This window comes from Thunnus thynnus, chromosome 1, assembly GCF_963924715.1.
Source record: "Thunnus thynnus chromosome 1, fThuThy2.1, whole genome shotgun sequence".
NCBI classification, from domain to species: domain Eukaryota; kingdom Metazoa; phylum Chordata; class Actinopteri; order Scombriformes; family Scombridae; genus Thunnus; species Thunnus thynnus.
Window position 1 is genome coordinate 2,814,074 of NC_089517.1, and position 26,678 is coordinate 2,840,751.

Genomic DNA, 26,678 nt, shown 5'->3' on the forward strand with positions numbered 1-26,678 from the left:
GTGTGTGTGTGTGTGTGTGTGTATATATATATATATATATATATATATATATATATATATATATATATATATATGTATATGATTCTGAAGAAATAATAAGCAGTCTGCTGATTGAGGAGGAACAACTATACCAACACACTTACATGTTCAACTTTCTGACTTTCTCTTGGATCCACTCACTGATTTCATTTGTTTTTTGTTAATTCAGGAACTGCTGCTGCTACTATGTGTCAACATAAACTCAAGTCTAACCTGAAGGAGAAGTTCCAGTGTGTGTTTGAGGGGATTGCTAAAGCAGAAAACCGAACCCTTCTGAATCAGATCTACACAGAGCTCTACATCACAGAGGGAGGGACTGCAGAGGTTAATGATGAACATGAGGTCAGACAGATTGAAACAGCATCCAGGAAACCAGACAGACCAGAAAGAACAATCAGATGTGAGGACATCTTTAAAGAGTCATCTGGAAGAGATGAACCAATCAGAACAGTGATGACAAAGGGAGTGGCTGGCATTGGGAAAACAGTCTTAACACAGAAATTCACTCTGGACTGGGCTGAAGACAAAGCCAACCAGGACATACAGTTCACATTTCCATTCACTTTCAGAGAGCTGAATGTACTGAAAGAGAAAAAGTACAGCTTGGTGGAACTTGTTCATCAATTCTTTAATGAAACCAAAGAAGCAGGAATCTGCAGCTTTGAGGAGTTCCAGGTTGTGTTCATCTTTGACGGTCTGGATGAGTGTCGACTACCTCTGGACTTCCACAACAATGAGATCCTGACTGATGTTACAGAGTACACCTCAGTGGATGTGCTACTGACAAACCTCATCAGGGGGGAGCTGCTTCCCTCTGCTCGCCTCTGGATAACCACACGACCTGCAGCAGCCGATCAGATCCCTCCTGAATGTGTCAACATGGTGACAGAGGTCAGAGGGTTCATGGACCCACAGAAGGAGGAGTACTTCAGGAAGAGATTCAGAGAGAAGCAGGCCAGCACAGTCATCTCCCACATCAAGACATCACAAAGCCTCCACATCATGTGCCACATCCCAGTCTTCTGTTGGATCACTGCTGCAGTTCTGGAGGATATGTTGACAAGCAGAGAGGGAGGAGAGCTGCCCAAGACCCTGACTGAGATGTACATCCACTTCCTGGTGGTTCAGGCCAAACTGAAGAATGTCAAGTATGATGGAGGAGCTGAGACAGATCCACACTGGAGTCCAGAGAACAGGAAGATGATTGAGTCTCTTGGGAAACTGGCTTTTGAGCAGCTGCAGAAAGGCAACCTGATCTTCTATGAATCAGACCTTACAGAGTGTGGCATCGATATCAGAGCAGCCTCAGTGTACTCAGGAGTGTTCACACAGATCTTCAAAGAGGAGAGAGGGCTGTACCAGGACAAGGTGTTCTGCTTCGTCCATCTGAGCGTTCAGGAGTTTCTGGCTGCTCTTCATGTCCATCTGACATTCATTGATTCTGGAGTCAACCTGTTGGCAGAAGAACAAACAACATCCTGGAGTTTCTACCAGAATGCTGTGGACAAGGCCTTAAAGAGTCCAAATGGACACCTGGACTTGTTCCTCCGCTTCTTCCTGGGTCTTTCACTGGAGACCAATCAGACTCTTCTACGAGGCCTGCTGACACAGACAGGAAGTAGCTCACAGACCAAACAGAAAACAGTGGAGTACATCAAGAAGAAGATCAGTGAGAATCTATCTGCAGAGAGAAGCATCAATCTGTTCCACTGTCTGAATGAACTGAATGATCGTTCTCTAGTGGAGGAGATCCAACAGTACCTGAGTTCAGGACGTCTCTCCACAGATAAACTGTCTCCTGCTCAGTGGTCAGCTCTTGTCTTCATCTTACTGTCATCAGAAAAAGATCTGGACACGTTTGACCTGAAGAAATACTCTGCTTCAGAGGAGGTTCTTCTGAGGCTGCTGCCAGTGGTCAAAGCCTCCAACAAAGCTTTGTATGTGCACACAGAACTATCCAGATTAATGTATTTTATTCTTTTGACGAGGAAGAAAACTGATTGCAATTGTTTTCTTTTGTACTGCTGATTCCTTTTCAGGTTGAGTGACTGTAACCTCTCAGAGAGAAGCTGTGCAGCTCTGTCTGCAGTTCTTAGCTCCCAGTCTTGTAGCCTGAGAGAGCTTGACCTAAGTAACAACAACCTGCAGGATTCAGGAGTGAAGCAGTTGTCTGCTGGTCTGGGGAGTCCACACTGCAGACTGGAAAGTCTCAGGTCATTTTTATTACTTCAGAAAAAGAAAGTTTTAAAAAGATTTTGTGTACTGTCTGAGATGAAGTTTTGTAATATCAAGTATACAGTAAGAAAAACTCCTTTCAAACCAACATGTGAGTCAGGATATATGTTTCTGTCATTTAATCTTCAATGACTACTCAATGTGCATAAAGTCATGAGAATCTAGTATAATTTAAAGAATAACAGAAAATATACAACACAGAATTACTGTCATGTCCTCTACATGCAGGTGAACATACAAAGCAGATCTGCTGCTTAGGAAATGTTGCACATGATGTTCTTTAAATTTAACTTTTTTTGTAAAATACTACAAATTAAATGTTTAAACACTCAATGAAATGACATCAGAAGTATGACAGAAGTCACTAAGTTGGCTAATTAAATTACTGCAACCACACAATGAACATCATTGGAATGAAAAATATGAACTAACATAAAACATCAGTAAATTTCTGTGAAATCTTCTTACTATGTTTAGATATGCTGTATTTAACTTTAAAGGCATTTCTTCTACTAAAGTAAAAACAGAAGGGTATCAGATTAATCCCTGAAATTCAGCAATTGCAGCCTCCAGCAGGAACATGTGCTTTCTCTCCTACTACTAACCTAAAATGTATTTGCATGACCAACATACAGCATGGGGCGCCGAGTATAATGCACACAACAAAGATAAAGGCCTGAGGGACAAAATAATGTTTATTGAGTTGAGAATCTTTTTAAGCTCACTAGAGCAACTGTTGTGTGTGTTCAGTCTGTCGGGATGTCTGATCACAGAGGAAGGCTGTGCTTCTCTGGCCTCAGCTCTGAGCGCCAACCCCTCCCATCTGAGAGAGCTAGACCTGAGGTACAATCATCCAGGAGACTCAGGAGAGAGATTGCTGTCTGCTGGACCGAATGATCCACACTGGAGACTGGACACTATTAGGTATGGACAGACACGTGGACACTCTCAGGTATGGACAGACAGATGGAAAGTCTCAGGTATGGACAGACAGGTGGAAATTGTCAGGTATGGACAGATGGGTGAACACACTCAGTTATGGACAGATGGACCGACACTGACTAAATGAGGGACTCTGGTTCATGTTTAATGGTGGATATGAGTGAAGGTGTATGAAGTTGATTGTGACTTTGTTCTTCCTCCAGGCTGGAAGAGGGTGGACTGCAGAGACTGAAACCTGGTCTGAGGAAGTGTGAGTGTGTATTCAGGTTGATTCATTAGAACACATCTGCACACACTGCACTAGATTGTTGCATTTTCTGAACTGAAGTACAATGATGAGTTTTATTCAGGATTTGTTTTCTTTCAATGTGGCTGGAAAGATGTTAGAATACAATTGATCCACTGAAATATTGACAAACACTATGAACTGATCACAGTGATCCAACAAAAGTAATAAATACATTTTATTAAGAGTGGAGCCAACAGGAAGCTAACTTTGTTTCCTCTGGGTCTTTTGACTGTCAGTGATATTATAGAAGAATTTTGTTGCCTTCAGGTGCTGCTCGTAAGTTCATACTTCACAAGTTTGACTGATAGAAGTCGTTGTGTTCTCCTTTGTTCTCTGGAGGTCAGTGTGTCTCAAAAAATTAGGGTCAGTTGTTTTAAGGCTTTTTGCCTGATTTTCAGGTGCAGATGTGACGCATTCTGTTCCAAACATATGAGCTGTATTTATCAAACAGTTGCAGCAGCTCAAGTCACAGTTTGGGCCCTATTTTCATGCTGCCACAGGGTTCAGAGTGCAGTAGCACAGTGGTGTTATGCTATTTTCCTGCAGCACACTGAGGTTATTTCCCCAACTGTGCCAGTTTGGTATTTTGATGACTCGCACCACAGGGGATAGGCACAGTAGAGGGTTTGGTGATGCTAACCCAGTGGCACACTGCAGTCTTGGTGCCAACAATGAGTGCACCTCTCGCTGTCCACTGCTCACCTGCTCAGAGCAGGTCAAAAGCTCGTCACACTTATGTTTCATATTATTTTGTCACTTTATTTGGTGAAGGCACACCCATATAAACCTCTCTGAAATCACACACATTTTGCTTGTCTTTAAACTTTCCAGACAATTTTTTTTGTGGTAATGGCATGAATTCTGGTGAGAAAGACTGAATAAATAAATAACTAAATAAATAAATACTAATGATTCTTACCACAGCATCTGTCATCCTGGGATGTTGTTTCAACGCCAAGGTATGGCAGTGTGATATAACTTCATAGAAATACTCAGTGATGATGGGATTTGAAAAATATGAACATAAAACTTTATATAAAAGCAGAGTCCCTTTTACTGGCCAGGTATATCTACACGTTTTGACAAATCAAGGTCAGTCTCAATTAGAAGCTGGGTCTAAATTAATTGTTTTTGTGGTTACCACGTATGTAGTTTTGTTTTTCTTTTTATCATCACTTGCAATCATAAGTCAGTAATGAGCAAAACACGGAAATGCAGCAGTGAGACATATCTTCATTATCTCTCTCTGTCTAAATCCAATTAAATTCAAAGGGATTTATTGGCATGGAAGTTTGGAGAACTTGAGAATGTTGCCAAGGCATCAAAATATAATTTGTCCAAATATTTGGACAGTACACAGTAACACTCTGGACATAGATTAAACCATGTAGTGCAACAAATGGAAATACAATTTAGCTTGGCACTGATGGCTCCACTCTAAGATGCTCCCTGGCTTAGACAAGCAGCATGCTAAGCTAAACCAGGGAGTGCAATGCAGAAACCCCCACGGGGATACAAGAGCGGGCCTGAGCAAGATTTGAAGTCCAGACTACTTTGAGCCATGTTAAGACCTTAACCAAAAAAGGTGGAGGCTGGGGTGATGGAGGCAGCAGCAGCATAGTGTGGCAGCACTGGTGTAGCAGGGATGAGTGAAGGAAGGAGTCATATTTAAATGGGCCGCCTTGTTGAGGGAATGGCTGTGATTGGTGTGTGACTGATTGGAAACATTGATTCAATCGGCAGGCTGTCAGCTGATTACAGCTGGGGCGCATGACTTCTGTGTCCTGCATGACCTAACGCAAAGCTTTGTTAATATGAACATTCTCTTTATCTCTCCCAGCTGATTTAGCTTGATGCGCATCTCGGTGGCTCCATTTAAGTCACATAGCTCTCCCTCTCCACCCTGCCTCTCTCTGTCTCTCAACACGACAATACAAATCCATCTATCAGACACCTGCACAACACAGGCTACACACAGCAATCATCCATGATTTAACACTGCTCCTCATCATTACAGCAATGCTTGCTAGTACATAATAGCAAACTACAAAAATACAGCGTGCCTCCATGGCAACTGTAATTTACTCACCATTAGTAGCGACACTTGAGCTGAACATCTGAGTCTGAGTGAAACTTCATCATAGCTCCGTTCCTCCCAACTGCTCTCTCTCTCTCTCTCTATCTCGGTTTTAAATCTAGATATGTATCCAACCCAGTCTGCTGTTGCTGTTGTTCGGCTAGCAGTAGCTGCAGCTGTAGGCTTGGTTGTAGTGTTAGCAGCCTGGCTTGGCAACTGCTCAGGAGCAACAGCTGGCAATACCACCCCACTTGACTGCATTTCAGATGTTATAGATACATCTTTACATTTTGTAAAAAAAAAAATATCCATCTATCTTTATTTTCTTTAGTCTCTCCATCAGATGCCTGTGAACTGGAACTGGACACAAACACAACAAACAGAAAACTCAAACTGTCTGACAACAACAGGAAGGTGACACACGAGGACAAGGATCAGTCATATCCTGATCATCCAGATAGATTTGATGAGCGGGCTCAGCTGCTGTGTAAAGATGCTCTGACTGGACGCTGTTACTGGGAGGTCGAGAGGAGAGGAAGAGTTCATATATCAGTGTCTTACAGAAGAATCAGAAGGAGAGGAAACAGGGATGACTGTGAGTTTGGAAGGAATGATCAGTCCTGGAGTCTGTACTGCTCTGATGATGGTGGTTACTGTGTCTGGCACAATAAGACAGGAACATCCATGCCCACCTCCTCCTCCTCCTCTGCCTCTAACAGAGTAGCAGTCTATGTGGACTGTCCTGCTGGCACTTTGTCCTTCTACAGAGTCTCCTCTGACACACTGATCCACCTCCACACCTTCAACACCACATTCACTCAGCCTCTTTATGCTGGGTTTGCAGTCTGGTCTGGTTCACTGTCACTGTGTCCTCTGTAGGAGGGAGAGTCTCTCCAGTGTACAGAAACTGTGTATAGAAGCTGATATCAAACATGTATGTTATCACACCATTGCCCCTCATATATGTTAATGGGGTGGACAAATATTAGGAACACCACCACCCACTACAACCTCAATAATTAACATAATGTGTGTGCACGTGCGTATGTGCCCATATTATAGCACTTGTTTTGTGTACAGTTGGTTATGTGTGCGGCTATGTGATAGGGCAGGGGTTTCTATTTGATTGGGTTGATCTTTGTTTTTTTTTAATTGCTGCATGGTATGTTTAATGCACATTGGGTGTATGCTTCACTGATTCAGTTTCAGCATTTTACTCATGTTTATATTCTTATATTTATATTTCTTATGTTATCTATGTTCTCATGTTTATGCCTATATTTGTATATATATTTTTCCAATGTAAAGCACATTGAGCTTACTTGTAATGAAATGTGCTATATAAATAAAATTTCAATTACCATAATAAAGTGGCCAGTAAGTGTATATTGAATATAATATATAAGTGTGGATATCTTTAAAGGTGCAATATACGATGTCATCTGTCAGAAGTGAAACATAACATTTTTACTCGAGTTGACAACTATGCTCATTACTGTAAGTGCAACAAAACCTTCATGAGTAAAAAGCCAAATACTACTGGTGTCAAACCACCTCTTCAACAATCAACATCAGAATAAAGCAATGATGACTTGAGAACATACAATAGGTAACTTTTTGGTCAACATGACAGGGCAACATACACAGGAATTAAATTGAGTTGTAGGGAAAATATATACTATATAATGTATCTGTGAAACAAGAAATGGCCATATAATAAATGCTACAGTGTTGAGATATCTGCTTTTGCAATATTATCCAAAAAACTGCCCAGAGTATCCCTAACCCAAGGATAGCTAGTCATGCTATAAAAAAAATCATCTAAATATTACTTTCAGATTGTTTCAATTTGAGCCAAAAATATAGTAATGCTCATCACTTTTGGCTGGTAGCAACCTGGCTGACTGTTAGCTCACCAATGCAAGCTAATGTTAGCTTACTTCCATGGTGGAAAAATGCTAATCTAAAAAGCAAATATGCATTTTAATATCTACATATAATAAACCTGTAGTAGCAGACTAGTGTAAACTAACTAACTAACTAAAAGTAAATTTTAAAACTTCCATGTTGAACATAGCACTGTTTCCACAGCCGTTTTTACCTCCTTTTATTTACTTATTTTTTATTTTGCAGGCATTGGCAGCAGGGATCTCTGTGATGACATCACAAACGTTGATTGGTTGAGGCAGTTGTTGTCCCAGGGCTATAATACAAAATGTTGGTCTCAGGACAAAAACCACCTGGCAAAATCCGGACGTGTGATCATTGTGGTCGAGAGGTGATATGAGGAACGAGGAGGTCACAAAAGTAGCTAGGGGCAAGGTCATGGAGTGCCTTGTACGTAATCAGCAGGATCTTGTGGTTGATTCTGAATTTTACAGGAAGCCAATGGAGGGAAGCAAGAACAGGGGTAATGTGCTATATTATAGAATTGAATTGAATTCCCCACCCTTCTGCTATGGTTGGTTCTGGTAAGAGGTCTGGCTGCTGCATTTTGGGCTAACTGCAAACGTTTTAGAGCCAACTGACTGAGGCACATGTAGAGCAGAGGAGGCTGGTCCATAGAAACAGATGAGGTTGCTCCCCCTCTATTTTTTTGAGAGGCAAGAGGGAGATAAAAATTTTAAAAAAATAATAGTTGGTTGAATTATACCATTACCAGATCTCAGTATGATTTATTAAATATTTTTTTAAGGCAGGAGGAGAGGGGTGGTCTTTGTGGATGTGTGAAGTGGTGGTGGGGGGCAGTGGGGGGCAGAGGAGGCAATCTCCTGCTGTCCTTTTCAGGGCAGGATCTCTTACATTAATTGAATGTACTTAATTTTTTTTCATGCTGTTCTATGATTGGCCAAGACACGTAAAATGATGCTCCAAGGGAGGACTGTCCAACTAATCAACAACAAGAATACAATATTGACATCCCGTGGGTCCAATGATAGTTTCCATATTTCATCTTCAATTCTTTACCACTGTAACATAAGTGAGTTTGAGGAACTGGTAAGAGAAGAAGACGGGTAAGATATAGATAAATTGATAGAGTAGCATATTAGAAAATAAATTATATCGTGCAAATTGCAAACTATATATTTAAACACATCAGTAAAACACTACATCTTATTTAGGTTCTTTCAACAACCACCAATTGAAATTACACAGAATGTGCACTTTTATTTCTGACTGATATATAATGGTAAAACTGCAGGGTGACAATGTGACTATTTTCCTGCAGACTTCTGGATCACAAGCCTATGATGAGCTGAAAACTTCACTGATATTAAACAGGCTGATGTTCAGTTGTGATAAACGTTAAAGACCATTAGTAGATTAGCAGTCAGTTGTAGCCGTCTGCTTTACAGGACAATCATTTATTCTGAACAAAGTGCATCATAATCATAATCACTGGCCAGGGTGCTGATCCTGGGACCAGGTCTCCCATTACTACTACTGGGATGTAATATTGATGGCAGACAAGAGTTTTCATTTAAAGAAAATCAGGATTATTTTAGGCTTTTTGTGATTAATTCCTTGGATGTTGTGCTGTTTTGTGGCTCCACTCTGGTGTTTTCTCTTTTACTTACTCATCTCTGTGCTAATATCAGACTGTGTGTGCAAAGTTGTTAGTATTTATTATTCACAGGAAAGGAGGAGATAGGGATCAAACCACTAACCCTGTGATTAGTGAATGACCTGCTCTACCTCCTGAGCCTCTTTTTCCTGAGGAACCAGGGAACTGAGAGCAGCTGAAAGTGTTGATATCTTTAAACGTCAATTTAAAACTAACCTTTGTCCTGGCTCTTCATTACAATATTTTATGGGCATTATTTATTTTATTTGATCAATTATTTCAATTCAAATGTTTATTCTCTCTTATCTATCTTATTTGTCATTGTCCTTTAGATGTTTTGTCCAGTTCCTTTTTTATTTGAATATATCTTATTAGTTTTATTACATTTTTATCTGTCTTGTGTGCATTTGTCCTGTCTTATTATCAGCTTGTCAGTCTTCTGTAAAGCACTTTGAATTGCACAAACCTGTATGAAAGGTGCTATACAACTCAAGTTTGATGTGATTGATGATTGTCTATGAAAATCAGACAGAATAAATGAAAAAAAAACAACAGCATTGAAACCTTTAAATCTATGTTGGATGTGGGCCTATTTGGCATCTCTGCCTCTGATCCCTGCACTGCTGTATCTTTCCAGCAGATGGCGGCAGAAGAACCCGTAATAAGCCGCTCTGTGTATTTCTGTGTGTGTGTGTGTGTGTGTGTGTGTGTGTGTGTGTGTGCCGGGAGGCAGCTGCTCTGTGTCTTTAAGGCCGGATCTGAACCCTCTCACTCGGCTGACTGGTGCCACGCTGCGGCGCCTGCTCAGTGCGCCTCCGCTGCTGCCGCTGCTCGGATCCTGGACCAGGAGCTCCTCTGTCCCGTGCGCTCGCCCGTGTGCATGTGTGTGTGAGTGTGTGTGTGTGAGTGTGTGTGCGCGCGCGCTGTCTGATGGTAACCTATGGATTGACGGGAGGGAGGCTATTGTTGTCAGCCCGGCGGTTTGTTCTGCTGGAGCTGCACTTTCACCGGAGAATGCCCAGAGGAACCGGAGCTGTGTTGCTGCACGGATAGCGCAGAAATACACTCGAGAAACACGGTAATTATTACTATTCTTTATTTCCAGTTTCACGCTGATTTCCCCTGCTGTTTTTTATTATTCTCATTAGAATAAAAAGATCTCGCGTGAGGCTGCAGCGCCGTGAAATCACGGCTCATCCTCCTGGAGGCTGCGGGTTTGTTTACCATCAGAAAATGACACTTTGTGCTCTCAAAGCCGTCCGGATCTGAGTGAAACGCGTCTTTACCGTCCGCAGACTCGATGAGCATCCTGCAGACATCCCTGCCTGGATGCAGGCTGCATGTCCTCTCTGATGGAAACAGTGATGCAGCAGCAGAAGGCCTGCTGGGAGCTCCGAGCTGCTGCTGCTGCTATAACAGACTGAAGTTGTTCAGCATTGTTTTCTAACAACAGCTAATATCTAATTTACACAAAAACAGAACACACAGAGTTCAGGCTCAGCTGTAACAAATTATTTCAATTCAGGAAAAAAAGAAAGTGTGTAAACCGAAAAATAAACCCAATTTGATGAGTGGTTATTTAGTTTAGGAATTTGGGGATATGCACCACTAAAACACAACATCACCAGACATGATACCTGGTCTTGAAGAGGTTCCCTGTTTTATGCAGATACTGTGTATATTCCTCAATACATTTCTGTTTTAAATGACCACACAGCAAATCTGGTGTCCTGTAATATTCCAGCAGATGAATGCTGGACACAATTCACAGGTGACTTTTGCCCTGGTGCCCCTGAGCAGGCTAATCTGACCACTTCCAAATAATTAAGGATGCATTGTGGATGTATGAGGTGAAAATAAAGGCCATTACTGAGTCATTTTTAAACATATAAATTACAGGTACATTCATATTTTTAGTTTAAAAGACGTACAAAGTAGACAAGTCAAATCAATCTATCCATAGAGCACATTTAAAAACAACATATACTGACCAACATGCTTTACAGAGACTGAGAATTACAGTTACGAGGATCAAATTTTTGGTTTTATAAAGTAGCCATACTAGAAAAGATAAAGTCAGCTTTTCCAACTCATATATATAATAACAGTAGTGATGTAAACATGTAAAAGACGTGTCAATCACATTTAGAATGATAGCAGTTTCCAGTCCTGTGTGTTCAGATTTTGGGGAGATCCTTTGGTTGGATCATCGTCCCTGAAGTCTTTTGAGTCAAGTTCAAGTCAAGTATTAAAAAACCTCCACAGATTTGTTTTTTTTAAAGGGATCACAATCAATGCAGCAGAACCAGAGATATCGTCTTTTTAATTCCACACATTCTTCATCTTTATCAAAAACTGGCACCTACATTACCCACAATGCCACTCAGCCACTGACAGTTGTTTCTGAGATTTGAGTATGTTATGCTATGGCGCCCGTTCATTCCTATCAAAGTTGCTCAGTGGTGCATGAAGCCAAAAAAAGTCATCCATGTTTCCCTGGGCTTCCTTACACTTCTGCGTTTTTTGGACCCATAGAGCATGCTCAGTAGAGTCCCTTCTCCAGCTCGGCGGAGACTTCTGTTGGCCAAGCTGGCTGACTTCCTGTTGGCTCCTCGTTCAATTGAATGGGGATAAAAATAAAAAAAATTGAATAGTGCGGCTCTTCTAGACTTTCCAAATGTTATCGGGCTGAATGGATCAAATTCTGATAATAAACGAGTCATTTCATTCAGAAACATTTATTCAAAATTTTTACAGCAGTGGCTGTGGGGGAAAAAGTCTTTCTGGGCCAGTGTGCGTCATGTGACGGGGACCTGGAAGTTGTAATTACATGGTTTGGCCACTTTGTCAAATTGGCTTCACAGCCAGGCGCATGTGGTTTGTTCAGATAAGTCAACCAACCGTTCAGTGGGCCTGGGCTGTTTAAAACACTGCCATATGATTGGTTATGAATAGCTTTGTTCCTGTGGTTTGATAGGTTGTTGTGCATTGTCAGGCAATGTTTCCTATTGCAGTTATATCAAAGTTTCTAATTTTCTTATCATTTAAATTTTATATTGCAATAGGTGTATCTTATTGCCAAGCCCTACATGCAAATAAACATTCTATTCACGCTTATTTTCAGCACGGCATGTTTATTACAGAATACTGATAACTTGTAAAATCTGAAGTACTTGACTGCTGGAGTTCATGTTTTTCCAACCTTAGTAGCTTGAATTTATAGCAGTATAAAAATGATGCTTTTCACCCTTTTAACACCTCTGACCATAAACGACCGTCTCAAACTCTGTGATGAAGTTTGTTTGATGAAGTCAGATTTTCAGATCATTGGAGACCGTCTAAATGTGTGTCTGTTAATCTGTCAGGTAGAGTAAAGAGCTGCCGTCCAGTCTCTCTGCTCTCTCCCAGTTTGGGCCTCCACCCTTCATACTGGGACTTCTGCCAGAGCTCCTCTGTGATTTAGTGCGCTGACCACATGCAGCCGCTGCCATATGCTTCAGATGACAGCTCATATTTAAAGCTTCTGCAGGCTATCAGCCGTTCCTCACAAGCCCTTGCAGCTGATCTGTTAGATTCTGTTTTATACTTCTACTACTATAAACAGATGTATGATGCTTTAAATCTCAGCTGACAGAACTGAAATCCAGTCTTTGTTGGGTCAAAACATTACACACCCAAAGTCAAAGTATCTAAAGTATCTCAAATATCTATCTTGTGATCCATCAGTATTCTGGTGCTGATATTTATATGAGGAACTGACCAAAAACCAGTTGCTTAAATATGGGAATACAGGAACTTGTAACCAATCATGAGACAAGAAAACTCTTTCAGGTGCACCAGCTTTAAGAGAGAGAGGAAGACTTTGGGATACATGCCTTGAACTTAAGAAAACTAAACAGATGCAAAATAAAATTGCGAGTGCCCTAAAACGAGATGTATTTGCGTTTAAGTGACAGACACCCTCTGGTGGCTGTAAAAATTATGACCGGAGTAAAGAAGAAAATCAAGTAACTTAAATTTAGATAAAGTCCGCATTAGAAGGGGGAGGCATTAACCCAACAGTGGACTTTTCCACAGGAGACCGCTGCTCGTTTCCTGTTTCCAACTATGAGTCGGGACGTTTTTTTAAAAAGCGTAATTATGATCATCCCCTAACCTTAACCCCGTGGTTATTATTGTAGCCATGACAACGAAGACGGCCTAAATTTAAGGAAGTAGTAACTTTAACCCACACCACATGTTTCTCTAACATAAACAAAGTGATCATTTTAACCCAAACCATGATCTTTCCCTAAACGTAACCAGACCTCAACCACAGCGTTGTCACATCATAAAACATCAAATGACAAATGATGATGTCCTGTCGATTACTGCCAATAGAGGCGCCAGATTAGAAAACGCTCCATCGTTCTGGAGTCACATGGTCAAACCATGTATTTGGTTGTTTAATTTGAAGGATTTGTTTGAGTGAGCTGGCACTAGTGAAAAGTTCAACAAGATCTGAAGACCCTTTTTAAGTGGTCTGGATAAAGATTCGAACTCCAAATCCCAACAATGACTAGTATTAGATTTTCTGTAAAGATTGTTAAACTAACAATAATTTTGATAGTAAATTAAATATTGTAGTCATTTATCAAGCAAAAAGCCAAATATTCTCTGGTTCCAGCTTCTCAGAAAAGGATGATTTGCCTGATATGTCAGTTTTATATCATTATGAACTGAATATCTTTGCGGTTTTGGACTGTTGGTTGGAAAAAAACAAGACATTTGAAGACCTCACCTCAGGTTCTGGGAACTTCTGTTGGATGGACTGACATTAACATCTCTAAGGCCATGCAGCGAGCGAGGCTAAAAATAAATTTGACATCAGTCTGATGTATCAGTCTGGCAGCAGTGTGGCAGTGCTGCTGATGAAGCTCCTCCATCTTCCTCACTGTGCTTTAACTGTGTCACTGACCGTCTATCAGACGGAAGCTACATCTTCCACCTTAATGAATTATTTAATCTGGTTAACCTACATTCAAACACAGACACAGATTAAGCTTCATTTCATGGTTATTTAAGCTAGTGTTTTTTATCCATGCTTCAATGTCATGCAGACAGCTGGACAGTTTATTTTGTGTATCCATATTTTATGTTGGTTTGAATCTTTGTGCTTTTGTTGGTTTGTTTGCTTGGTAAATTTGTGGTAAAGTGTGTTATGTGCAGGTTGTTTTATGACATACAAGTGCAGTTTTAATCCTGAATTGTTTTCCTCAGAAAGTCCCCTTTACGCTGTGTGATTTTTGACAATCATAACAGAAATGTGGTTACACTTTTGGTTGCTGGTCCTAGATTGCATCATGACACACGTCACCGACGTGGTGATTTGGGCTTTGGTGACTTAACGTCAGAATTCAATACAGAGATGTTCCAGGAGTATGGCCAAATCTTGTTTATTGTTTTGCTACGTTTTCAAATCATGAGAACAGTGCAGATTGATGAAGCAATTCAGGGTTTTCCCTGGTATTTTTTGAGACAAAGGTGGCAAAATGCTGGAGAACATGCGTGGTACAGTATACATGGTTTGTACGAACATTTTTAGAGTGTTGTGCGTTTAAGTGAAGAAATCCCGCTTTGACAAACAAAAGTGTCCATAGGGATTTAAATTTTATACCAAAGAGATGAAAAATAAAGGGTTTTGAGGTGAAACAGACTGAGGACTGAGTTATTTTCTTCACGTCGGAGTTGGTTGTTTAATGCTGCAGTGTGTGTTGGTCAGCTGGTCTTGTTTGTTGTTGTTGGAGTTTGCTGCTCCACTAACGTAAATCACTGAGTGATGGTGTAGAAAGTTCACAGTATACTTCATGTTGGTCTTGCAAAGGTTATTATTTAGTCATTAAATCAAAACATGCTTGCAACCGCTGCCTGTTTTGAAGATGAATTACAAGATAACTCCAGTTTGTGTGCCCTGTAGACTGTCCAGGTGCTGCACTGCCCTCGCAGTTGAGTTCTGCCTTTTCGTTCCAACATCACATGCTGGAATTTCCAATAAAGGCAGCGGCCAGTAATACAAAAGTGGCCCATCTTTGAGGCAGATAGGCAGGGAAAACCCTGTAATTGATGACATGTCTCTGCCTGTATCTGTGTTCTTTTTCTGATTTACATCAGGGTGCTTGGATTCACCAGGTATTCATTCCTGATCAGGCATTTGCGTTGAGGCTGAAATAATAGATGACCTCCACATACATACATCTATATATAAGATTTCATATTACAGCAGAGCAGGTAGGTACGCCAACATTCACGCCAACATTTGGCTTGTGCTGCAGTTTCTTGGAGCTTTAAGCAGCAACTTCATACTGTCATTATAAGCCACTGTGAGTCTCCACATGCTGCCTTTTATGTAGCACCACCACAGGTGGGCAGTGTCTTCACAGTCACTTAACACATAATGAATTTACTAGCTAACATGTTTGCTTTTGCATACAACCTTTGACACTGTCTGTAAACGTCCTCGTCATCTGATAGATCATTGGTTATGTAATGGTGTAAATATTTAGCCTCATTACACACTTTAAGTGCAATGCCAGACAAGAAGAAGTCAGGAAATAGTAATTTTCTGTCTTCCCTACTTCTGAAAATAATAACATTACACTTATTTGCATTATATTTGATGTCTAATTCTATACCGTGTTGTGAAAATAGTCTCAATAATTGTTGAAGAGCAGCAGTACATGGACAGAAATCACCAAATCATCTGCATACATAAGATGGTTAATGAGAGAATTACCAACCATGCACCCTGTTCCACATCCATTTACCTGCATTGACAGATCATCCATATAGATGATGAGGAGACAAAATACCACCTTGTCAAACTCCATTACTCACACAGAACCAAACAGAAACAGAATTTACACATTTAACTGGCTAAGCTAGACCAGTCCATTTTCCCTGCACTTATGCTATTCTTCACAGATGATAACATAGGTAGATTGTCTAAATTTAACAATATAGAAAAGGGTATATAGTTGGTAGTGGCCAGATTGTAATTAAGCTCCATGGCTTTTAAAGTGTTGTGTGCATCAGCTGTGCATATGCAGTGATCAAGCCATGAGGTTGTGTGCCAACCTTCTTCACTGATATAAGTATAGTTATTATCAGACATAAGCACCTTGCTAGAGAGGATCAAACCACCATCAGAGCAAAACTGCATTAAGGGATTAGCGAATAAGTGCAAGAGATCATTCATATCTCTAACAACATAGATGCATGTGGAAGCATTGTCCTGAAAAAAAAAAGAAATAAAAGAAAACACATCTATCTATCTAGATATTCATCCTTATTTTGGTAACACTCATATGGTGTATAAATGTTCAAAAACATTTTGTCATTACAATTGAACTGTATACCAGTAGTAGCCCAATCAACACCCAATCTAAGCATGTTAACCAGCTGATCATATTTCTTATTCCATAAAATGACAGCACCTGGTATCCTGCCTTGGACTGTTTTAGTGCTGATTAGTCGTTAGTCGTTGATTCACCAGAAGTTAAATCTAAAACTATTGAATTAAAATTCTCTGGTTCCAGTTTCTTAAAGCATCTGATTTCTTTAGTTTTCTGTGACAGTAAACTTAATATCTTTGGGTTGTGGTTGTTGGTTGGGACAAAATAAGACATCTTAGGTTGCATCTTGGGCTTTAAGAAACATTGGCATTGTCATTTTTCACCAATTTCTGACATTTTATAGACCAAATGACTAATTGGTTATTCAAGAAAATAATAGATAGATTAATTGATAATGAAAATAATCATTAGTTGCAGCCGTACTAAAGAATCTTGTATTGAAACTTTTATCTTTACTCTCTTTTTTATTAGCAAAGAGAAATAAAACATAAAGGTAGCAGCTTCTCATTTTTAGCTAAATGTCTGAATGTTGCTGAATGCTTTTGTAGTTTGACAGAGCGGAGACTCTTCTCTGGAGAAATGATCAGCTGATCACCTCACGTCACTTTAATAATCTACCAGTTAAACTTTGATTCATATCAGATCCACATGTGAATCTGATCAGCTTCATAGATCTGAATCAGGAGCTTCAGTATTTTGAGGAAGTCATTTTTGATTATAACACTAATTATAATACTATTATAATACTGTAATGCCTCAAAACTGATATTGAACATGTAATATTAATTATTAATTTTTAGAATTTCCAGCACCATATCAGCTGTCATTTGACAATCAGTTTGCAGGCAGCCGTGATGCCCGTTTAATTGCCTGAACAATTGATTAGAATGATTTCTGGCATTAAACAGAGGCATGTAATAATTGATAAAGGTTTTTTTTGTGTCAGTGCAGGAACAAATCATAGCCACAGCTCCAAAGTCAGCTGCTTTTTCTGAATTCAATGACCATTAAACTTTAAACCAGCAGAGGAACCATGTGGGCTTTTACGGGACCACATCGCTGTACTTTCATGCTTTTAGATAACCACCCATGCAAACTTAAAATCCACCCATCACTTGTCTTCAGCGCAGCCTCGTGTCTGCAGATCTCTTTGTTCCCCTTTCTTCCTGCTTTGGGAAATAACAGACTTTCGTTGCATAATCCCGCTTTGGAGATATTCTTAATCCAGATGGTTTGCGTGTCCTGTGGCGTGTTTACAGTAGATTACCACCCTGGGTCCTGCCACTGGTGTAGGTCTCTACAGAGAATGCAGATTAAGTGGGATTAATACCCTCGCCGCTTTGTTTGGGGATGATTTAGCAGCAACCCTCCGGCTCCGGCTGGATTGTGTGTATTGTTTTAAAAAACACAAAAGTGTCCCGGATAGATGTTATGATATCATATCCCAACATGTCATATCATATCATGTATTGTAACTTTTCAATTCAATTATTTATATAGCGCCAAATCATAACAAAAGTTATCTCAGGGCACTTTTCACATAGAGTACTCTTTAATTTACAGACACCCACCATTCCCCCATGAGCAAGCACTTGGCAACAGCAGCAAGGAAAAACTCCCCTTTCCAGTGTTTTATTTATTTTATATTGTCAGACGTTAAGATAGCAGAAAAGATGCCAAAAGTGAAGTGGCTTACCACAAAACATCCCTTCTCTGTGAATCCTGGGATTCGTAGGTAAACAGTAACTGAACTACAAGTAGACGAGACTTTAGAGGTCTCCACAGAATTCACAACATCATGACTGCAGCGACGGAAATCATCCATATTCATGACATGCTCCATCAAAGTCTGGTTTCCTGTCCCAGCACCTTGGTGTTGGTGTGAAGCAGATGTCCTGTAGGAGGCTGGATGGTGGGTGGGTGAGGCAGGGGGGGGGGATCAGTCATATGAACACTGGCAGGTTGATTGTTCCCAGGAGGCTTATATTACTGCAGCCTGCACAGGACACAGCTCTCTCTTTGTTACCCATCTCTCTCTGTCTGATGGACAAACCTGCAGTTCGCTGCCCACTCATAACCTGGATCCAGACCTCTGAGTCCAAGCCAACATCTCAAATTTTGTTGGGTTTTTCAGAAAGGTTGTGTTGCTCTCATATATTGGATGTTTTCTCCTTGGATGTTGGAGTCTAACAAACCCAGCAGAGTTCTCATTCTGAATTCCCATTTTATTTTTTTCTTTCAACAATATCTTTAGTGTTACTGAACATAGAAACACAGGACTCTCTCGGATAATCTAACAATCACATAGGTTTATATTATGACCAGTCTTTTTTAAATATTTATAGAAATCATGTTTTGTGTTTTCATGAGTATTGTAGTATTATTACAGATTTTATCAGTTGTTACTGTTGGTCATAACTTAACCCACAGCATTGTTGAGTTATCCAGGACAGTCCAGCTGTTGGAGGTGAGAAAGGAGTCACGGTGTGAACGTATCTGTCGAGCTTTGTTTTTTATTCTTGACACAACAATTTCTGTCACTTTTTATGTGAACACTATGACTGCCTTCCAGGAGAGGCTGTCCAAATTTAACAACCAGTCCTCCAAATTAAACGACCAAAACGTTGTTTGATCATGTGACTCCAGAACGACACATAGCAGCATTTTCTAATCTGGCGCCTCTATTGGCAGTAATCAGCAGGACAACATTATTTGTCTGTGCTTTCCAAAACTGTTCAACAATAATGATGTTTTATGATGTGACAACGCTGTGGTTCAGGTCTGGTTAGGTTTAGGGAAAGATGATGGTTTAGGTTAAAATGATCACTTTATTAAGGTTAGAGAAACATGTGTTGTGGGTTAAAGTTACTACTTCTTTAAAGTTAGGCCACCTTTGTCGTCATGGCTACAATAATAACCATGGGGTTAAGGTGAGGGGGACGATCGTAGTTACGCTCTTTAAAAAACTGTCTTGACTCACTGTTGGAAACAGGAAACGAACAGCAGTCTCCTGTGGCAAAGTCAATCCACCTTGGCCTCGTCCATCTGTGGAATTTGTGGCTATATATCAACGTCATTTGATTTCCTCCTTTTCATAATTCCGGCCTCTGTCACTTGAACATAAATATATGTTGTTTTGGACCACTGGCATGTACGACCTATTGTGCTGATTTTCTTGTTAGGACAGTCTTGTATTTAAACAATATTTCCCGCCTCTCTATGACGGCCGGCTTTTCATTTTTGACTGGTTGTTTGGAACAACTCAACACATTTGATTTCTGCTGTGGTTGGACAACATTTAGTACAATGCATTAGTGACCGACGATAAACCGACCTCAACACTTCTGTAACCAGCAGCTCCTCACACTATGCAACTCTGTTGTCCCAATCAAAACTGTTCTGTGTGTGGATTAATTACCCTGAGAAACTGGGACATTGTTATTACACTGCTGTTGAGTTTTTAAAATATTATATTTCGATGCAGCACAAACAAAACTTCCACTCATGTTATTTGCATTTGTCTGAGGATATCTTTTCTAAAGCTCTGATCAGCTGTGTTTGTTCTGCGTGATGATGTCATCGCATAGCAGAGTGTGTTTCAGCTTTATGCCAGATCATCCTGGTGGCGTACAGTCGCCCACATCCATCAGCGGTGTGTTTTTGTTGTTTTGAGTCATCTTGTGTTGTGTTGTTGTTTTTCTCCCATTCTCACAGTTCTTGTCTTCCTCTCTCCGCAGATATTGACATGAAGAAAGACATTGGGACTCTAATAGCAGAGGAACGTGCTGACATCATCTTGAAATATGCTACGGTGAGTTTCTGCTTCCAACAAACAAACAAAGTCTCTTTTCAGTCTGTTTTATTTAGTCCAGATGGATTATAAAGTCAAAGCTTTCTTACGGTATCTTTTTAGATTCGTACCAGAGCACAGATGTATTTCAATCTGTTGGATACTTTACTCATTTAAAGCAACAGTAAAGATATTTATATTTAAGTACTTTTGTCCTCATATATTAATTTATCATCCCAGCTCCTCATAGCAGTTACTGTTCATCTTGCTATCCTCGGTCATCAACATATTGTTGAGTGAAAACACAAATTACAGCTTTTGGATGCTTTGAAGTGTGTTAACAGCGCGGCTACATTATCTCCTGTGTTGTGTTATTTGTCTTTAGGAGGAAGAGTTCACACTCGGTTGATTTTGTGGTTAAAAAAGCCAACAGACACGACAAAAGAGTGAATTCAAATGTGTGCTGTGAGCTTTGTGTGCAGTGAATTTCTGCATGTGAGGAGGACAATACAGTGTGTTTATATGTGTGGGTGGATGTGAGTGTGCTGCCAAAGTGCATTAATAACACGTTCTGTAATAATATGTTTCTGTTTGTGGTTTGATGTGATTGGAAAATGATGACCAGAGATATTAAATCTGACTGAAACTGAAACTAACTATTAAAACCAGGCATGAAAAACATTCTACTAAAGTGAAAAATACTGAAACTCAGTGGATATGATGACGTCTGCCTCCTTCATGATCAACAACCAGTGCCTCCTGCACACATCTAGTGACAGCTGAGTGAAAGAAAACTGGAATCATCACCATGTTTTCAGAAAATCACCCTCACTGAGTATCTTAAAGCTGGACATGTTAATGCATCACTTTTAGAGAGCCATAATGAATGTGAGAACTACTGTAAGAACTGCAGATTATACAGGATGCAAAACATGCTGTTATAGAGAGCCAGAGTCATGACATCACTTCCTGTCTTCCACTAGCTTCTGTAACTCAATGCAATTTCTTATTTAACATGACATTGAAACGTGTTCCTGGAGTTTACTCAGCTCCATTACAGAAGAAGTCAGTGTGTTTACATGCACTCGATTAATAGTGATTTCTTAACTGTCATGTAAACAAGAACCCTGTTTTCTGTAATCGGGGTAAGGGATAAAAGAAACCTCATTTCCCCAGGTAGATTTCTGGGGAATTTTCTGGGGATTTCTTTGGGTGGACAGGGTCAATTTAGTTTACAGATACTGGAGGGGAGTGACCGTCCTGGTATCTGTGAATCTGACGGATCGGTGGTGGAGTCTGGCACACTGTCAGCACAAAATTTATCAAAGTAACTCCGTTTCTTTCATAGTGCTGTTTCATTGGATTTCTGGTGTTAAACATGAGTGGTTTATTTGTTCATCTTTAAAACCTCACAAAAATAGATGAAAGGGAACAGACATGCAGCGTATTTGAAATTGTTGATGATATATGATGATCATTCCCAGAGGTTCTGTTAGTAAGGGTTGGAAAAAGACACACATTACAGTTATCTTGTAGTTCATCTTTAAAAAAGTGAAGCATTTTAGGTTTAATGAATTAATAATTAGCTCTGCAAGATAACGGTGAAGTATTTTGTGAATACTTTGTACCTCATACTGCACTAACACACAAGACCAGCAGACCAGAAACCAAAAACACTGAAGCAGGGATGTTGGTCAGTAAATGACAGCCAGAGAACTGTTTGTCAGTGGTTTGGCACACAGTGAACTAGGGCTGCAACTAACGATTACTTTCATTATGTATTAATCTGTTGATTAGTTTCTCGATCAATCGAAAATGCTGAAAAATGTTGATCACCAACTTGCAACCTAATATGTCTTGTTTAGTCCTGACCAACAGTCCACAACCCAAAGATGTTCAGTTTACTGTCACAAAGCACTAAAAAACATAAAATATTCACATTTAAGAAGCAGGAACGAGAGAATTTTTCCTTTAAAAATGACTCAAAACAATTATTTGATTATCAAAGTAGTTGCCAATTAAGTTTCTGTCGATCAACTAATTGATTATTCGACTAATCGTTGCAGGTGTACAGTGCACTGAGCTAAATATAACGCTCCTCTCTCTATTTATTGAATCAAGAATCAGTTTTCACGATTGCAAAAGCTGCCCGATGCTCCGCGTCTCCGCTGGTGGACAAGAGGTTTACTGGAGCTCGGCCGTGTGAACGTGCTGATGCAGATCGGGGGGAATGGAGACGGTGGCAGCCAGAGGTTAAATTTAGCTCAGCAGCTCGGAGCAGAGGGGCGATGACGGGGCGGGTGTGGAGGGGGTTTCGCTCTGTCTAGCCATAGCAACAGCTGTGACACACTGTGCAGCGATTGACTTGACACCGACCTCCGGCTGGCTGAACTCCCGGTCAGAGAGATATCTGCGTCTGGATGCCTGCTTCCAGCCACATGTCGAGGTAGAGAGGACAGAGGAAGAGCAGGGCTGCAAACAGATCGACCCCACACCACGACTGCAACTCCCAGGACAACTCGGAGATTTACAGCCTGACGTAGATACTGTGCTTTCAGCTTTCAGAGATCATCTTGCTTCACCTCTTTTCCCCTGACACCTCCTGCTCTCTAACTTCCACCGACTGTAAAAACAGATTAGAGCCAGCAGACAATATGTTTCGACTGTATCAGCCTGAAGCGGTTGTACTCGTATTGAACAGCTGAATAAATGACAAAAAACACACAGTCTTGGATAAATTAATAAAAAGTTAAATCTTTACATTTTACAGTGGAATGCAGTGACTTTTTTCATTTTTATTCATTTATTTTTATTATTATTTTACACACATATACATTTAGAAAATGAACACTACATAAGTAGATTGTTACAAATAAAAATACAAAACCTACAGAGGGTTTGTGACCACTAAATTGGATCATTGAGCTAAAGATTAGCAGGATTGCATGAAGAAAGAAATACAAACACTAATACAGCCTGTTAATGGTGGGTTAGGGTTAAAGGTTGGGGTTAGGTCAATTGAAAACAAACAAACAAGAATGCAGTGACTTGAAAATAAATCCAGTTAATGTTGAATTGTGCTTTCAAATAATTTCAGAGGCTGTGAGAGCAAATACAGTTCCGTTGGACAAAGCTGAGATGTGCAGCCGCCTTTAAACTTAATTCAGAGGAAGCAAAGTTTGTACGTCCTTTGGTCCACGTCTGTGTAATGGTACATTCAGACAATCTTCAGCCACAAAGATGAGAGATGTCACGATGACACTGTATATAAAAATGGGGGCAACATATTTAAAGTACAGTATAATAATTCATCCATTTACTCCGGTTTGTCTTGAGCTTTGCCTTGATGCATCTCAGAAAGTGTCATCCAACTAAAAAGGCTTCTTTTAAACCAAAGTTCTACAATCTGCAGTTTCATTTCAACATCGGAAAATCCCAAATGCATCACATTTTTTCAAATTCCACATGATGGTTAGGTATTAATTGAAATTTCTTGTTTCTTGTCCCAGTACTAAACCCCGAGGTTTCAGTACTGAAACCAAAATTATGCTTTCTTTGATGCTTTACTTTCAGTCGTGTTTTCTTTTTTAAAAAAATATATAAAAAGAAGCCAAAGTTCTCAAACGTTAACTGTTGTTTTAACATTTGAGCTCATAAATAACAGTCTGACAAACTGTTCTTATCACAAGGTCAATCTGACGTGTTTTTGAACAGGAACTGTCTGATCAAAGAATAAAATGCAGCGCTGTTCTGTGTTTTCTCATTTGACGCCAGTAGAAGGTCGAAGTCATGATGTCACTAGTTTTTGTAACTCAATACAATATCTCATTCAGCATTTCTTTCATTAGCCTTTCTGAAAAGTTTAAAGGAGTTTGGAGTTTACTGTCCATATTCTAAGACGACTCGGCTCCACTGCAGATTTTAAGTTAACTCTGTGAGCACAGACAGAAACAGAAAGCCGCAGCGACGCGGGTACTTACGTCACCATAACGTGGTTTTGTCTGTATCCATAAAACTCCCCAACGCTTTCCTCTAAAGTCATTGTTGCTGTTTGCAGCTGCAACCTGTGCTGTGTAAATACTTTCACAGCGTTCGCTCCTCTCTGTCCTGCTGTTATTACAGACATGTCTGAACTCGCTGTGACCCTCCATTCTCTCCTGGACTAGTAGTATCCTCTGTTGAACTGTGACGTTCAGTTCAGCCCGTGAAATAAACAACGGTATTAGATGGTTTTTCAGAAAACGCCCGTCTTTATCTAAACATATGAAGCTGAAATTGACAAAGGTTCTGTTACAAGACTTATTAGCGTAGCTACAAATGTCAGTGGGATTTAGAATGAGGTTTTCTTTCTGGAGCAGAAGTTCCAGTTAGCACACACAGGACAGAAGAAATAGTCAAGGAACAGTAGCCAGGATGTGTTGATCTGGGAATAGAATGTGATAAAACTGCAACTTTTCTGGAGAGTTGACGCGTGCTGGGAAATAAGACTTGACACGCGTCGAGACACTGCCAGTGCACAGGCTTAGTTAGAAAACCATGAATGCAGATGTTTGACATTTGCCATACACTGTCGTTATGTGCATTTGACACAAGTTTCAGTACTTGGTTCGATACTTTGGATGGTTTTTGATGATTTGGTTCGATACCCAGCACTAGTGCAGACAGGCATGTGATCCTGCAGAAACATCTGAGTTTGAAATCCTAGTTAAAAAGTTCAGCTTTCATTTGTTACAATCTATAATTTGAATTCATTCATGTCCTACGAGTGGAAGTGAATTGTAGTAAATGAGCATCACAGATTTTAATCCATGCAGTTTGATCTGCCGGGCTCTGATGTCTTCCTGTAACACTCTGTGTGTCTCTGCCTCTCCAAACACCCTCAGCGAGAGAGTATTTTTAGTCCTCTCACTCTCATAAAGCTGACATCACTCTCAGTGCCTCCAGGACTCCAGAGTGCCGACTCAAGCTCGATGGAGTTGTGTAGTTTCTGTTCGCTCGCTCTGACCCTCTCTCTCTCCCCTCTGCTGAGAGCAGGAGGAGGGATTGGCTGCCGTCCAGACAGGCAGTCAACCAACCACACAGCGGTGTTGTTCTTCGCAGCGGAGGGAGGGAGAAGCCTCTCCAGTAGGCTGTCGGAGGATTAGCTCCCTCACTGGGACCAGATTGTTGCCTAAATGGATTTTCCAGGATACAAACATAACTCCTAAACTTTGTGCTGCTTCATGCAGATTTCTGAGAGCATGTTTGTTTTGGGCAGTTTTACTGTGCAGTGTGAGATTACACTTGCTGGTACAGTTTGACTGTTTAAAGATGTCAGTGTTTAAAACTGTTACCTGCCACTTTCAGACTGTGTCAGTCTATATGAATATAAAAAATGTAGGTAAATGCAAATGCATATGTGTGCAGTAAAAGTTTAGAAAACAAAAAAACTAGCTAGCTTTTCTATTTTAGCATTCAAACATATGAGTTTAGCTGAGCCTGAGTACAGCTGAAACTGACAGCTAATAAAAGAAAGAACGAGTTAAATGAAGAGCTGAACCTGAAATGTCCTAAAATAGTTGATCAGGACTTTTCCTGATCTGGCGCCATCAAAGATGTTTGACATTTGATATTTATATCAAGGCATCAAGTTGCTTCTTAATCTTTTTTTATTCATCCAACAATGTTGTTTTCTGGTATGTGATGAGCTTTACAGTCTCACATGCTTCTAGCATAAATAGTTTATTCTTATTCATTTTGGTTTTATTTTAACATCGGATTCCCATTTCAGTTTAATTTCAGTCTGTTTGTTTTTTTCCATAAACATCCAAATTTAGTTTTGTTTATACATCCGTTATCCCAGTAATAATTTAATCTTCTAAACTAGAGCAACCACTTCTACATGTCTGTAAACCAAATCCTGACTAGTCCTTATCTTGGTCTTGAACTATATGTTAACTGTAAAAAAAAACTGAGATACTAATCCATGTTTCTGATCTCATCTGTCTATGAATCAAGTAATAAGCAGCATGTTAATGAACTAGATGTAATTTGATAAAACTACTCTGGTTAAAAAATGAATTAGTTTTGGAGGCAGATGTCATTGATTCCATTTAATCTTGATTGTTTTAGTGTGTGTTCCTGTTGGTCTTCATGTAAGTAAGTTTGTGTGTGTGTGTTTGTTTCTGCAGGGCAGGCAGGGCGGGGTGGAGATCGACCCCTGGGAAGATGCAGACTACAGCATCTTCAAAGTCATTGACCGTTTTGGCTTCATGCAGTAAGTCCGTCCTGTGTTTCTCTTCACAGTGGGTCGTTGGCACCGTGCAGCAGTCAGTGTCACTTTGTACCTGATTTGTTCTCTTATTGTTTTC

General features: G+C 40.1%; 2 protein-coding genes across 5 annotated transcripts in view; both read left to right on the forward strand.

Moving 5' to 3' along the window:
- The window catches only part of LOC137188842 (uncharacterized), a 31,395-nt gene extending 24,547 nt beyond the window's left edge, over positions 1-6,848 (forward strand). Inside the window, exons 13-17 of the mRNA XM_067598425.1 lie at positions 209-1,976; positions 2,079-2,252; positions 3,025-3,198; positions 3,420-3,466; positions 5,926-6,848. Of these exons, the coding sequence (XP_067454526.1) occupies positions 209-1,976; positions 2,079-2,252; positions 3,025-3,198; positions 3,420-3,466; positions 5,926-6,461 (2,699 nt within the window). The 3' untranslated portion in view covers positions 6,462-6,848. The remainder of the gene's footprint in view (positions 1-208; positions 1,977-2,078; positions 2,253-3,024; positions 3,199-3,419; positions 3,467-5,925) is intronic.
- A 3,056-nt stretch (positions 6,849-9,904) lies between these two features.
- Positions 9,905-26,678, forward strand: part of LOC137185176 (USP6 N-terminal-like protein) — a 34,728-nt gene continuing 17,954 nt past the window's right edge. The window contains exons 1-4 of one of the 4 annotated variants that reach the window (XM_067593516.1): positions 9,905-10,225; positions 20,276-20,349; positions 20,714-20,786; positions 26,499-26,584. In XM_067593516.1, coding sequence (XP_067449617.1) covers positions 20,342-20,349; positions 20,714-20,786; positions 26,499-26,584 — 167 coding nt within the window. In that variant the 5' untranslated portion in view covers positions 9,905-10,225; positions 20,276-20,341. Of the gene's footprint in view, positions 10,226-20,275; positions 20,350-20,713; positions 20,794-26,498; positions 26,585-26,678 lie in introns of those variants that run through there. The other 3 variants (XM_067593594.1, XM_067593654.1, XM_067593709.1) reach the window with 3 other exon arrangements.